Source organism: Panthera pardus, unplaced genomic scaffold (genome assembly GCF_024362965.1).
Source record: "Panthera pardus isolate Hobbes unplaced genomic scaffold, ASM2436296v1 HiC_scaffold_15, whole genome shotgun sequence".
In the NCBI taxonomy this organism is placed as follows: Eukaryota; Metazoa; Chordata; class Mammalia; order Carnivora; family Felidae; genus Panthera; species Panthera pardus.
In genome coordinates this window covers 9209891-9223788 of record NW_026526710.1, presented here as the reverse complement: position 1 = coordinate 9223788, position 13898 = coordinate 9209891, and the positions used below count along the sequence as shown (strand labels likewise).

General features: G+C 48.5%; 1 protein-coding gene across 2 annotated transcripts in view; it reads left to right on the top strand.

Moving 5' to 3' along the window:
- KSR2 (kinase suppressor of ras 2) overlaps positions 1-13898 on the top strand; it is a 433928-nt gene that overhangs the window by 164490 nt on the left and 255540 nt on the right. For both annotated transcript variants that reach the window (XM_053902086.1, XM_053902087.1), the window contains exon 4: positions 8448-8961. In XM_053902086.1, the coding sequence (XP_053758061.1) occupies positions 8448-8961 (514 nt within the window). The remainder of the gene's footprint in view (positions 1-8447; positions 8962-13898) is intronic.

Here is a 13898-nt window from a genome sequence, read left to right as displayed (position 1 = left end):
CATGATTCAGTCATATCATGTCTTTGTTAAAAAAAAAAAAAAATCTAAGATGAGCCTGAATCCTGGACAGACCCAGGAGGTTTTACAATCTCATGATCCATTTTTCTCAGTCTAGAAAAATAACTTCTTTCTGAGGAGCGGTCTTAGGACTCCTAGGGAGCAGAAGGGGTGGCAGGAAGTTCTGTAACATCCCAGGCATCTCCCCTTGATGTCCTGCAGGAACCTTGGGCTCAGCCTGTGTGACCCTGAGCTTGCCACCTCCTTTTTGCAGTTTCCCTCTCCTGTACCTCCTGTCGCTGTGATCAGTGCCACCAGCCACCATGTGACCCAGGCTGGAAATCAGGAGGTCAGCCTTGGTGTAGTGTCATGTTTAAAGATGTGGACTCCAACCCCAGCTGTCTTCCTTCTAGCTGTGTGGTCTTGAACAAGTCACTTAACCTCTCTGTGCCTCAGTTTTCTCATCTATAAAATAGAGTGATCTTTGCTTACTACCTAGAATTGTTGTGTAGCTATGTAATTCTTTTACATGTAAATTACACAACAGTGTCAAAAACGCAGTATGTTTCCAATAAATGTTAGCTATTTTTTTCTCCTCTGCTTGTGCCCATTCAATCCATGTCTCTTCTTCTCCCAACCCTGCCCCAGGTCCTTATCATCTCCCATCTAGATGCCTTCAGTGGCCTCAGGCTGGGCTTGCTGCTACCTCTGATCTGTCCAGTGCTTTCTCCGTACTCTGGCCCATATAGCTTTCCTAACGCTCATCTGATCGTGTCCCTTCCCTCCCCTTCCCTGATCATGTCCTGTTGGGCCACAATAATGGTTGCCTACACATGAAAAGATGCTCATCGTCACTCATCATCAGGGAAATGCAAATCACAACCACAACGGGACATCACCTCACACTTGTCAGGATGGCTAAAATCAACACACGCAAGAAACAACAGCTGGATGGCGAGGATGTGAAGAAAGGGGACCCCTCATGCACTGTTGGTAGGAATGCAAACTGGTGCAGCCACTTTGGAAAACAGTATGGAGGTTCCTCAAAAAGTTAAAAATAGAACTGCCCTACAATCCAGCAGTCACACTTCTGGGTATTTATCCAAAGAATACAAAAACACGAATTCAGAGGAATTATATGCACCCCTCTGTTTATAACAGCACTATTTACGATAGCCAAGATATGGAAGCAGCCCAAGTGTCCAATGATTGATGAATGGATGAGGGAGATGTGGTATATATACAATGAAATACTCAGCCATAAAAAAAGAATGAAAGCCTGCCATTTGCAGCAACATGGATGGAGCTAGAGAGTATAATGCTAAGTGACATATGAGAAAGACAAGTACCATATGATTTCACTCATGTGGAATTGAAGAAACAAAATAAATGAACAAGGGAAACAAAGAGAGAGAAGCCAAGTAAGAGACTCTAAATTATCTAGAACAAACTGATGGTTACCAGAGGGGAGGTGGGTGGGGGGATGGGGGAACTAGGTGATAGGGATTAAGAAGCACACTTGTCATGATGAGCACAGGGTGACGTATGGGACTGCTGAATCATTATATTGTACACCTGAGCCGAATACAACACCGTGTGTTAACTATACTGGAATTAGAGAAACAAAGAATGGATGGCCACACAGCCGTGCCCCCGGGTCTCTGGGACAGCTTTAATCACAAAGGGACAAGGCCATCCCACTGGGCTCCAGCAGGACTTGATGGCAAATGGACCCCATTGGGCTATGTGATTTTTAAGCCATGTGATCGGGGAAGCACCAGCCCCTGCCCGGGTGTGATCAGGGGCTGGGATATAACAGTGATATGACGGGCAGAACTTTGACTTCCAGCCCCAGACTACTTCTCAACATTTGTCTGTTGGGAAAGCCAGCCCTTCCCTTGGCATGAGCAGGGATTTGGGGGCTCAGGTCTTGTGGATCTAGCCGTATGGCCAGGAAGGAACTTGGCTTCGATCGTTGATGGTTGGGGGAAGTTCCAGCCCCTCCCTTGGCATGAGCATAGGGCTGAAGTCCGGGCCTTGGGCTCACAGCTGCATGGTGTGGCGGACCAGAGCGTTAGCCTCCTCTGTTCCCCAGTTTGACGGCTGCTGCAGGTCTGAAGGAGCTCTGCAGGGGACCACCTTCCTTTGGGAGGCTAGCCGCAGGGGATCCCGTCATGTTGACCCCTCCCTCTCAATAGCCCCCTGCACTTAGGAGAGCAAGTCCCTGCATGGTCCTTCTTAGTCGTTATTTCCAGTCTTGGCTTGAGTTTCTTCCTCCCTCCAGAGAGCTCCAGCCACACTGAGCTGCTTTTCCTCCAAACCCATCATGTTTGATCATCTCCTGGCCTTGACCCTGCTGTTCTGTCTTGACCTTCCTTCCTCCACCCTGAACTCCATTCCTTTCCTAGCAAGTTCTCTTTCAACCTCAAGGTTTGGGTGTAGGTACCACATCCTCTGGGATGCCTATCTCTACCCTTCCACCGGGAGCTGGGTCGCTCACGTGTGCTCCCACCTGCACTTCCTCTGACGTCAGATTCTCTGCCACATTGTGGGTACTTACTTACTTATGTAATCGAGGTGAAGCTCACAGAACAATGGCCAGTCATAACTTGAGCTGAAGTCAGACGCTAAACTGAGCCACCCAGGCACCCCGAACAACGGCCATTGTAACGTGAATAATTCCGTGGCATTTCATGCATTCAACCACCCACCTCTCTCCAGTTCCCAAACATTTTTGTCACCCCAGAGGAAACCCGGGACCCATTAAACACTAGCTCCCCATTCCGCCTTCCCTCCAGCCCCTGGCAGCCACAAATCTGCTTTCTGTCTCTATAGATCTATCTGTTCTGGACACTTCATAAACGGGATCGTATGTAATGTGGCTTCTTACACATAGCATAATGTGTTTGAGGTTCATCCAAACTGTAGCACCTGCCAGTACTTTATTTTTCACGGCTGAATAGCATTCCATTGCATGGGCATACCACATTTTGTGTATCCATTTGTCAGATCAGTGGACATTTGGGTTGTTTCTACCTTTTGCCTGTTGTGCTTCATGCTGCTGTGAACATTCACATACAAGCGTTCAGGTGTCTGCTTTCACTTCCTTTGGGTCTGTACCTGAGAGTGGAATTACAGCGATTATTTCATTATCGGTCTTCCTGCCAGACCATGAGCATCCTGAGGGCAGGGGAAAGACAGACCCTCCACCCCAGGGGCTGGCACAGTGAGTACCCGAGGAGCAGATTGGATGAGTCGCAGGCATCCAGAATAGACGTCTCCAGCACCCTCAACCATCTGCCCGTTGGCCTGCCTCATGTGGTGGTCCAGGCTCTGTGCTGATGACGCGACTCATTTTATCTCATTGACTCACTCCTCACTCACTCTGATACTTGCTTGTGTCCACTGTCCCTCCTCACCCTGGTCTGTCTGAAGTAGTCCCCCAGCACATTTTTGTGGCCACGCCCACTTTCTTTTCCTCCATAGCACTTATTACCACTGGCTTACAGATGAGATATTTTATATGACATCTTATAGACAATGTATTATATATGTCATTTATTTGTTCATCCCCCCTTTAATCTGTTTCCCCACTAAGAACATGTGTTCTGTTAGAGGACAGGGATCTTGGTCTTTTTAACTTCATCGGCCTATCACAGTGCCTAGAACAGCGGCTGGTATATGAGAGGCATTCCAATATTTATGAAATAGGGGCGCCTGTGTGGCTCAGTCAGTTAAGCTTCTGACTTTGGCTCAGGTCATGATCTTATGGTCCATGGGTTCGAGCCCTGCATCAGGCTCTGTGCTGACAGCTCAGAGCCTGGAGCCTGCTTCAGATTCTGTGTCTCCCTCTCTTTCTCTCTCTGCTTCTCCCCCGCTCATGCTCTGTCTCTCTCTCTCAAAAACAAAATTTTAAAAATAAACTTAAAAAAATATTTGTGAAATACTCAGATGAATGAATGCATTTAATCTTTACCGTACAAGGGAACTATGATCATTCTCATTTTACAGACCCCAACACTGAGGCTCAGAGAGGTCACAGAGCTGGTCCTTGGTGGCACCAGAGTTCTAAACCAGATCTCTCAGAGTCCCAATCCCATATTTTTGTCCATTTCCCTGGAGGTGGGGGGAAGAGCTCTAGCAAGAACACCCACGGTACTTTTCTGTGGCCTTAGAATGAAGTGTATGATTCAGACAATTTAAAAAATAGATTTATTCTCTTAAACATATTTTATTTAGGTGAATCGGACAATGAGTTTATATTTTCTGAGCAAATACATCAAGCCAGAGCTTTCCGGGTAACAGAGAAGCTGGTCTGGGCTTGACTTTGTCTGCCTCCAGTGCTCAGAGTTCTTCAGCCTCTCTGAGCATCAGCTTCCGGAAGGTGCACAGGATGGTGGTAACATCTGTGGCATGACACGTCTCCACACAAGTGCACACTCTTTAAAGGGGAGGTAACAACTTAGCACCACGGTGTTGAGAATCACAATACGAGTAGATGACATTTATGGAGTTCCTGCCATGTGTCAGGTGCTGTCCTGTGCTATCACCTATGTCCTCATACGATTCTCCGGAGGCAGGTCCTACTGTCCCATTTCGCAGGTGATAAAGCTGACTCAGAGAGGTTAGGCGAGTGCCCCAGGACTGCACAGCCAGACATAGGGCCAAGTCATAAGACTCCAGAGCTGGCTCTCTTAGTCACTGGGCTAATAGTATTTATGTCTGAATTTCGAGATTTACGCACCACCATAGTGTTGGTGACTTTGGTAGAATGTTCTGGCAAAGTCTGGGAGAAGGGAAAAGGGAGAGCCATGTCAGAAATGAGTCCTTGCTCTGGTATCTATTCCCATCTGGCTCATCCATGATGGCCTAGGGCCTTCGGTGAATGCGGATCCCAGCCCTCTGTGTCGATGCCCCAGGGTCCTGGTTGTTGAGGTGGCCCAGGCCCTGGGTTTGAATCCCAGCTGCCAGTCCCCATCTCTGGTGTGACATCGGTACATCTTCGTCTCTGCACACCCATGACCTTATCTACAAAGTAGAGATCAAAATGGCCCTCTGCCCACAGAGTTACGAATATTAAATAAGATGTAAAGCAGTCCTAATATTACAAGTGAAGAAAGCAGAGGCGAACCATTAAACAAGATCTTACCGCACTTCTTAAAAAAATATGCACAGCAAACCATTTGGCAGGCTCCACAGCCAAACGTTAATAGGGATGATGGCTGGGCTGTAGACCAACATTGCCTTTTTCCTTATCTGAATTTTCTAATTTTTCTATAATGAATATATAATAACCAAATGGGTAGTTTTAATTAAAAATGGGGCAGTGAGTCAGTCTTCACGAAAGCACTTTGCAAACTGTCAAATGTTCTATAAATCAGCTCTTGTTATGGTCCTTATAGTAATTATTCTCGTTATTGCTAGTTGGCCACGAGCTGGAATTTCTTTCTGCCCCTCATCTCTTCCTTGGCCCATGATGGGGGGGGCCACTCGATCGCCTTCTGCCAGGTCCTGCTTTTGCATGCAGCGGTCCCCACTGGTTTCTCTTTTCGCAGCCACCACCCACGTGGGGACCAGCGACACCTCTCGCCTGGAGCCCTGCAAAACCTTTCTTGGGCTCTCCCTGTCCAAGCAGGATGTTCGAGAAAGGAACCTCCCATCAGAACTCTCAATGGCTTCCCCCTGAACTTGGCATATAACCCACACTGCATTTTGGTGCACGGTCCTGGTGGTCTGTCCCTCACCTGTCCCTTCAGCCTCTCCTTGAGCCACCCACCCTATTGTTGCCACACCTTGGGCACACTGCCTTTGAGAAGGCACCCCAAAAAGGGACCTAGGAAAGTGCCTGCCCTAACGTAGATAGGAGTCCACTTAGCATGGAGTCTGTGCATGTAGACCACATTGATATTTACCCTTTCAGTATGGCGGAGGAGTGAGAAAATGTTAATGCACAACTGGAATTTTTATTTTTATTTTTTGGTTTAACTTATACCAGAGCTGAAAATCCCAAGCTGCATTCAGACAGTGGGGATTTTTTTTAACGCCTCCATTCTTTCCCTAATAAACGGCTGTAGGACTTAAAAAAAAAAAAGCTCCTTCCTACCTGTATGCTCTTTCCTTGGCTGTTGGCGATCCCCTTCTTGTCCTCAATGCCAGCTTAAATGGGGCTTCCTTAGGGAGCTGAATGCTCTACCTAAAGCCAGCCCCACCCCCAACCCTTTTACTTTTAGTTTTTTTCAGTTGAAGTTTGTATTGAGCTAATTGCAGATTGCCATGCAGTTGTAAAAAAATAATACAGAGTGATCCTGATGCTAAAACAAATACCACAGACTGGGTGGCTTAACCAATAGACATTATTTCTTACCGTTCTAGAGGCTGGACGTCCAAGATCAAGGTGCTGGCAGATGTTTTCTTGTGGAGGGTCTTCTTCCTGGCTGATAGACAGCCACTTTTGTGGTCTCACACGGCCTTTCCTTCCTCGGACTTCCTGTCTCTCCATCTCCTTATAAGGGCTCCACCTTCACCACCTCTCTTAACCCAGTTACCTCCCAAAGGCCCCACCTCCAAAGGCCATCACTGTAGGGGGTTAGGATGTCAATGTCAGGGTTTTGGAGGGACACAAACATTCAGCCCGCAACAGATCCCTTGTCGAGTTTGCTCAGTTTCTCCCAGTTGGTAACTTTTGGTAAAATTGTAGTGCCATGTCACAGCCAGGTTATTGACATTGATGCAACCTCCTGATCTTGTCCGGGTCTCCCCAGTTTTATGTGTACTCGTGTGTGTGTGTGTGTGTGTGTGTGTGTGTGTGTGTGTGTGTATTTAGTTCTATGCAACTTTATCACCTGTGTGGGATCACGTGTCCTTCACCACGGTTGAAGATACTGGACAGTTCCAATGCTCTAAGGGTCCCTTGTGTGTGTCCCTCCTGCCTGTGTCCTCCAGCCCTAAACCCTGGCAACCACCAATCTATCCTCCATTTCTAAAATGTGGCCATTTCAAAAATGCAATATGAATGGGATCTTCTGGGATTGGCTTTCTCTGCTCAGCGCAGTTGTCTGGAAAGTCACCCAGGTTGCTGCATGCTCAGTAGTTCATTCCGTTTTGTGGCTGAGTCGTGTTCTGCAGTGGGCAGGAACCACAGCTTGGTAACCATTCACCATTACTAATTCTCTTATCACATCCATTCTGGTTGTCCCCGCTCCCGGCACTCATCACCCTCTGAAATCCTTTCATGACTGTGTTTTCTGGTCTATTGTGTCTCTCCTTAAGTGGAATATTAAACCTAGGGTACCAGAGAGCCCGGGCTGGGTGTGGTCTGCTATGCCTTTCTGGAGCATAGTGCCTGGTGCATTCACAAAGCGTTGGATGATGGGACACCTGGGTGGCTCAGTGGTTAAGCGTCCGACTTTGGCTCAGGTCATGATCTTATGGTTTGTGGGTTCGAGCCCTACATCAGGCTCTCTGCTGTCAGCACAGAGCCTGGAGTGTGCTTCAGATTCTGGGTCTCCGTCCCTCTCTGCCCCTCCTCTGCTTGTGCTCTGTGTCTGTCTCTCAAAAATAAACATAGAAAGAAGGAAAGAAAGAAAGAAAGAGGAAGGAAGAAAGAAAGGAAGGAAGAAAAGAAAGAAAGAAAGAGAAAGAAAGAAAGAAAAAGAAAGAAAGAAAGAAAGAAAGAAAGAAAGTAAGTAAGTAAGTGTTGGATGAGGGTTGACCGAGCACACAGCCACAGCAGATCTGGGAGAAGTTGGTGCAGTGTCTGAGAAAGAGGTCAGGGCAAATTTGACTTCTGCAGAATTCCTGTATCTCATATAAGGGCTAGCTGTTAAAATTGCTACGTAAGGGAAAGGTTATCCTCGAAAATCCTATCAATCATCCTGAAACTGCTGGAATTAAGATCCTTGGAAATTCAAAAGCGAGAATTCACTCCTTTGCTTTTCTGGATATTTGACTTGTGGGCTCCACAACTACAGGAGAGCAGGTGGGCAAGGCTGTTGAGTGGGGGTTATAGTGAGAGAGTCAGCAAAGGGATTTCATTCTCTGGAGGAGCCAAAGGGGGATGAATTTATGTGAATGTGTGTGCAGTATAGTACGAACACGGTGTGGTGTTCATACACAGCGCAGCGTATATAGGATGTAATGTGCATAGGCTGTAAGGTCTATAAGGCGTAGCATGCACGCACAGTGTGGTGTGGATAGAGCGTGACGTGCACGTGCTGTAAAGTGCATTCGCTGTAACGTGCATACGCTGTAACGTGAATTCGCCGTATGATACGTTCGCGGTAACGAGCATGTGTAAAGTACGTTCTCTGTAACGTGCATACGCCGTAAGGTACGTTCGCTGGAACGTGCATACGCTGGAACGTACATACGCTGGAACGTGCACGTGGGGTAACTTGCCAGGCTTTCTCAAGGCTTATCTGTTGTCTCTCTGCTCCTTTATTCCAACTCAGGAGGCAACCTTTCCAAACAAGACTGGACCATCCAGTGGCCCACCACGGAGACGGGGAAGGAGAACAACCCCGTGTGCCCCCCGGAGCCCACGCCGTGGATCCGCACCCACCTCTCCCAGAGCCCCAGGGTCCAGACCAAGTGCGTCCAGCACTACTGTCACGCCAGCCCCTCGCCCGGGGCCCCCGTGTACACCCATGTGGACAGGCTTACCGTGGACCCCTACCCGGGCCTGTGCCCGCCACCGCCGCTGGAGTCAGGCCACCGTTCCCTGCCCCCGTCGCCCCGGCAGCGGCACGCGGTCCGCACCCCGCCGCGCACCCCTAATATCGTCACCACCGTGACCCCTCCCGGCACACCACCCATGAGGAGGAAGAACAAGCTGAAGCCCCCGGGGACCCCGCCGCCCTCCTCCCGGAAACTGATCCACTTGATTCCAGGTTTCACCGCCCTGCATCGGAGCAAGTCCCACGAATTCCAGCTGGGTCACCGTGTAGACGAGGCCCACACGCCCAAGTAAGTGTGTTTGGTGGTTGCCCTGGGGCCGCTGAGCCCCGGGGCTTCTGGGGGCTGCTTCATGGCCCCAGGACCGTGCCAGGTTAGGGGAGCCTCGAATGCGCTTGTGTTTCTCTTCTTCACTTGAATGAAAGGTGGCTTTTCATGGAGGGCCTGTGAGAAGATGAATAGCATTTCCCAGAAGTGACCCTTTAAAAACGTTTTATTTTCATTTAAGGTTTTATTTTGTTTTTGAGAGAGAGCGTACGTGGTGGTGCAGGCAGAGGAGGGGTAGAGAGAGAGAGAGAGGGAGAGAGAGAGTCTTCGGCTCCATACTCGGTGCAGAGCCGGATTCAGGGCTCCATTTCATGACCCTGAGATCATGACCTGAACTGAAATCAAGAGTCCGGGGCTTAACCGACTGAGCCGCCCCGGTGCCCCAGAAATGACCCTTTTTACGGTATGGGTCCTCCTCAGTTGGGGTCAGCAAACTACAGCCTGGGGGCCAAATCTGCATTGATGGCAACACAGCCAGGACCGTTCCGGTGTGTGTGGTCTGTGGCTGGTTTGTGCTGCAAGGCTGAGTTGAGTGCGGTCTGCAAAGCCGAAACTGTTTGCCATCTGGCCCTTGACAGGGAAAGCTGGCCGGCCCCTGTGGAGTCTATCCCAAGGATGCTCCTAGAAATAGGCTGTGAGCTGCACACCTACCCTTCCATTTTCTAATATTGCATTAAAAAGAGTAAAAAGAAACAAGTGATGTTTTTAAAAAAAAAAATTTTTTTTAAAATATTTATTTATTTTTGAGACAGGAAGAGACAGCATGAACAGGGGAGGGTCAGAGAGAGAGGGAGACGCAGAATCTGAAACAGGCTCCAGGCTCTGAGCTGTTAGCACAGAGCCCGACTCCGGGCTCGAACTCACGGACCGCGAGATCACGACCTGAGCCGAAGTCGGACGCTCAACCGACGGAGCCACCCAGGCGCCCCAAAGCAAGTGATGTTTTTATAATAGGTGCCATTTAACTCAGTATATCAAAATATTACCACGTCAACATAGAATCACTGTAAGATGATAACACGGAAATGTTTTGCATTCTCTTTTTCATACAAAGTCTTCGACATCCAGTGTGTGTTTTGCACCCACAGCTCCTCTCAGTCCAGACTCCCTGCATTCTAAGTGTGCAGTGGCCCCTTAGGGCAAGTGGCTGCCATGCTGGGCAGCATGTGTACGGGACGCGCTCGGTGCTTATAATGAAAAGGCACGTCCAGGTCGGGGTGGGTCAGAGAGTAGAACCAGACTATCGGAGCAGAGGTCTTGGTACAGAAGCTTAGGGTCAGCCTACAGGGGAGAAAATCATGAAAGTGGGTACCGTGTGCACCCGGCTCTGGTTTGGGGAGGATCTTGCTGCTGGCAGGGTGACATGGTGTCTGTAGCTACATACTGGCTGCTAGGAGGGGACGGGAAGCTCTCTGCAGGGCCCCTCAGAGGCTGACTGTGGCCAGGTGCCTTGCAGTCTTTGGAGGTTCTCAGTGTCTTTTTTTAAAGATTTTTTTAATGTTTATTTATTTTTGAGAAAGAGAATGTGAGTAGGTTAGGTGCAGAGAGAGAGGGAGACACAGAATTGGAAGCAGGCTCCAGGCTCCGAGCTGTCAGCACAGAGCCTGACGCGGGACTCGAACCCACAAACGGTGAGATCATGACCTGAGCCGAAGTCAGACGCTCAACCGACTGAGCCACCCAGGCGCCCTGGTTCTCAGTGTCTTAAAAATGGGAAAACATGCTAAGCAGGCTTACGAAAGTGGGTAGCATGTTTTAAAAATTTACACTGGACAAAATCGCCATGAAGGCATAGAAGATAAAATGATAGTTTGTGATCTTGCCGGGAGATACCATAAGGAGTCTGAATCTGGCACCTGGTGTGTGTAAGAGCCCTGCATCCCTGCTCCGGGATCCCTGCAGCTAGGATGTGGGGGGGCAGTGGGGAGAGTTTCCTCGCATTCCTAGTATGTGGAGGCCTATGTGAGGGCTGAGACCAGCCACAGACACCATAGAGTGTCCTGGGAGGAGCCAAAGGCAAGCAGGGCTGGCCCAGACTTCTGTAGGAAGCAAAGTGCAGAGGCCCTGACTGAATCTGACCTTCACTTTGGCTTCTTGTGACATTGCAAGGGCTCTCAGGGATTTCCTGACCCCCACTCCCTAGCTGTGCTCGTTTGCCTTTGACTCGGGCCTTTATCCAGGGCTGGCTCTCCAGCCTGGGCAGGTATGCAGAAGGACTCAGGGGGCCTGTCCCAATCTCAGACCCTCTCCCTTCCTCCTGTCTTAAGCAATAGCGAACCCACATGCCTGTGAAGTGTTGCTTTTTTGACATGGTCCCAGGACTCTCTTGGACTCCCACCTGACCACTTCTGTTGCATCAGCCACCCCTTTGGGGGTTCAGAGTGGCACCTGCCTCTGAGCGTCTTCACCGATTGAGCCAGTGTTTTGTGAGTGCTCATCGCCGTATGCAGGTGGATGTAAGACATTGGTTATCGGTTGCATCCTGCTATAAATGTAAAAATACGTGTCTCTTAGAATGAATGAAATGTGGTTTGTTCTAGGCTCTGGGCTAGTCGGTGGGGGTATAATGGGAAGCAAAAAAAAGACATAGCCTTGGCTTCTTGAAGTCTGACATTAATCAAATAACCACACAGAAGTATTATAAAATTGTATCCGGTGCTTATGCACAGTGTTACAGGCTATAAAGATGCAGGGCAGGACACCATCAGAGCTCATGACCAGATAGAGCTGATCGAGTTTGAACTGGCAGGGAGGTGGAGGGGGGAGGACTAGGGAGGGTCTGGTCAGGGCGAGTTCCCAGAAGTGATAATTTAGACTGAAGGCTAAGACACAGCTAAGATGATGAAGGGATAGAGGTGGAGGGTATTCTAACCGAGAGGCGGGAGGGGGCACGATACATTTGAGGAATTGACAGAAGGTGACAGAAGGCGTCTGTGGCTAAGGGACCGAGGCATGTGATGCAGGAAGCGACTCGAGTAGGCAGGAGGCAGCACTATTCACAACAGCCCCAAGGTGGCAGCAGCCTAGGTGCCCATGGGCGGATGAGTGGAGAAACAAAATGTGGCCTCTCTACCCGGTGGAATATTATTCAGCCGTCAAAAGGAATGAAATTGTGACACATGCTTCGATGTGGATGCATCTCAAGCACGGTATGCTAAGTAGGAGAAGCCAGTCACAAAAGGAAAAGTAGAAGGGTGGGTGCCGGGGGCTGGGGGAGGGGAACGGGGAGTTCGTGTTTACTGGGAGTTTGTGTTTACTGGGAGTTTGTGTTTACTGGGTACAGGGTTGCAGTTTTGGAAATGAAAAGGTTCTGGAGGTGGATGGTGATGATGGTCACACAACATGTGAATGTACCTAATGCTGCTGAAACTGTAGCCTTAGAAATGGCTAAAATGGTAAATTTTATGTTATATATATTTTACAGTAACAACGACAAAAAATTAGGCAGGAAGCGTGCTCTGTCTCTCTCTCAAATATAAGTAAACATTAAAAAAAGTTAAAAAAAAGTTGGGGGGAGGTGCCTGGGTGGCTCAGCCGGTCAACCGTCTGACTTCAGCTGAGGTCATGATCTTACAGCTCGTGGGTTTGAGCCCCTCATCGGGCTCTGTGCCGACAGCTCAGAGCCTGGAGCCTGCTTCGGATTCTGTGTCTCCCTCTCTCTCTGCCCCTCCCCCACTCACGCTCTGTCTCTCTCTCTCTCTCTCTCTCTCTCTCTCTCTCTCTAAAATATAAATAAACATTTAAAAAATTAAAATTAGGCAGGAAAGCTAGAGGTTGGCACACTTTCTCTGTAAGGGGCCAGACAGTGAATATTTCAGGCCGTGCGGGCCATGTGGTATGGTAGCAAAAGCAGCCGTAGGCAATAGGTAAATACATGGACATGGTGATGTTTCAATAAAACTTTATTTGTCAAAATAGCCGCCGGGCTGGGTTTGGTGTCCCAGGCTATAGTTTGCCCTGTCAGAAGCCATGCTGTAGACAGTGATTCTTCTCCCTTGATAAGGCACTGGAAGGTCTTTAAGTGATTTTGGTGGAAGGCGCGATCATATATGACGGTCACTCATAGTCTGAAGCTGTGGTTTCTCCCAACTGTGCATCTTCCTCCCCTCTCCCTGTGCTCTTTGGACACATGATCTTTGCTCTACGTTGAACAGGTGAAGTGAGAGAGGCTGACCTTTGGGGGTTTTCTCCAGCTGTCTTGAGCTTTAGTTGACATATAACATCATGTACGTTTAAGGTGTACAAGGTGATGGTCTAACACATAGGTATTGTGAAATGATACCACAATTAGGTTTTGTTAACATATCCATCACCTCACCTCACATAATTTTTTTTTCTGTGATGAGAACATTTAAGATTTGTTCTCTCAACAACTTTCACGTATATACTACGGTGTTGCTAACTACAGTGACTAGGCTGTGCACTAGGTCCCCAGAACTTATTCACCTTCCAATGAGAAGTTTTTATCCTTTGGCCAGTGTTTCCCCATTTCCCTCACCCCTAACTTCTGGCAGCCACATTCAACTCTGTTTCTATGTTTGATGGTTTGAGATTCTACATGTAAGTGGTATCATGCAGTATTTGTCTTTCTCTGGCTTATTTCACTCAACATCATGCCCCCTCAAGGTCCATCCATGTTGTAATGGCAGGATTGCCTTCCTTCTTCAGGGCTGAATAATATTCCATTGTGTGCACACACATGTGGGTATCATTTTCTTTATCCATTCATCTATTGATAGGCACTGAGGTTGCTTCCATGTCTTGGCTCCTGTGAATAATGCTGCTACAAACATGGGGGTGTAGGTATCTCTTCAAGATGGTAATTTCATTTCCTTTGGATACACACCGAGAAGTAGAATTACTGGATCATACTGGTAATTTCCATTTTAATTATTTTGAGG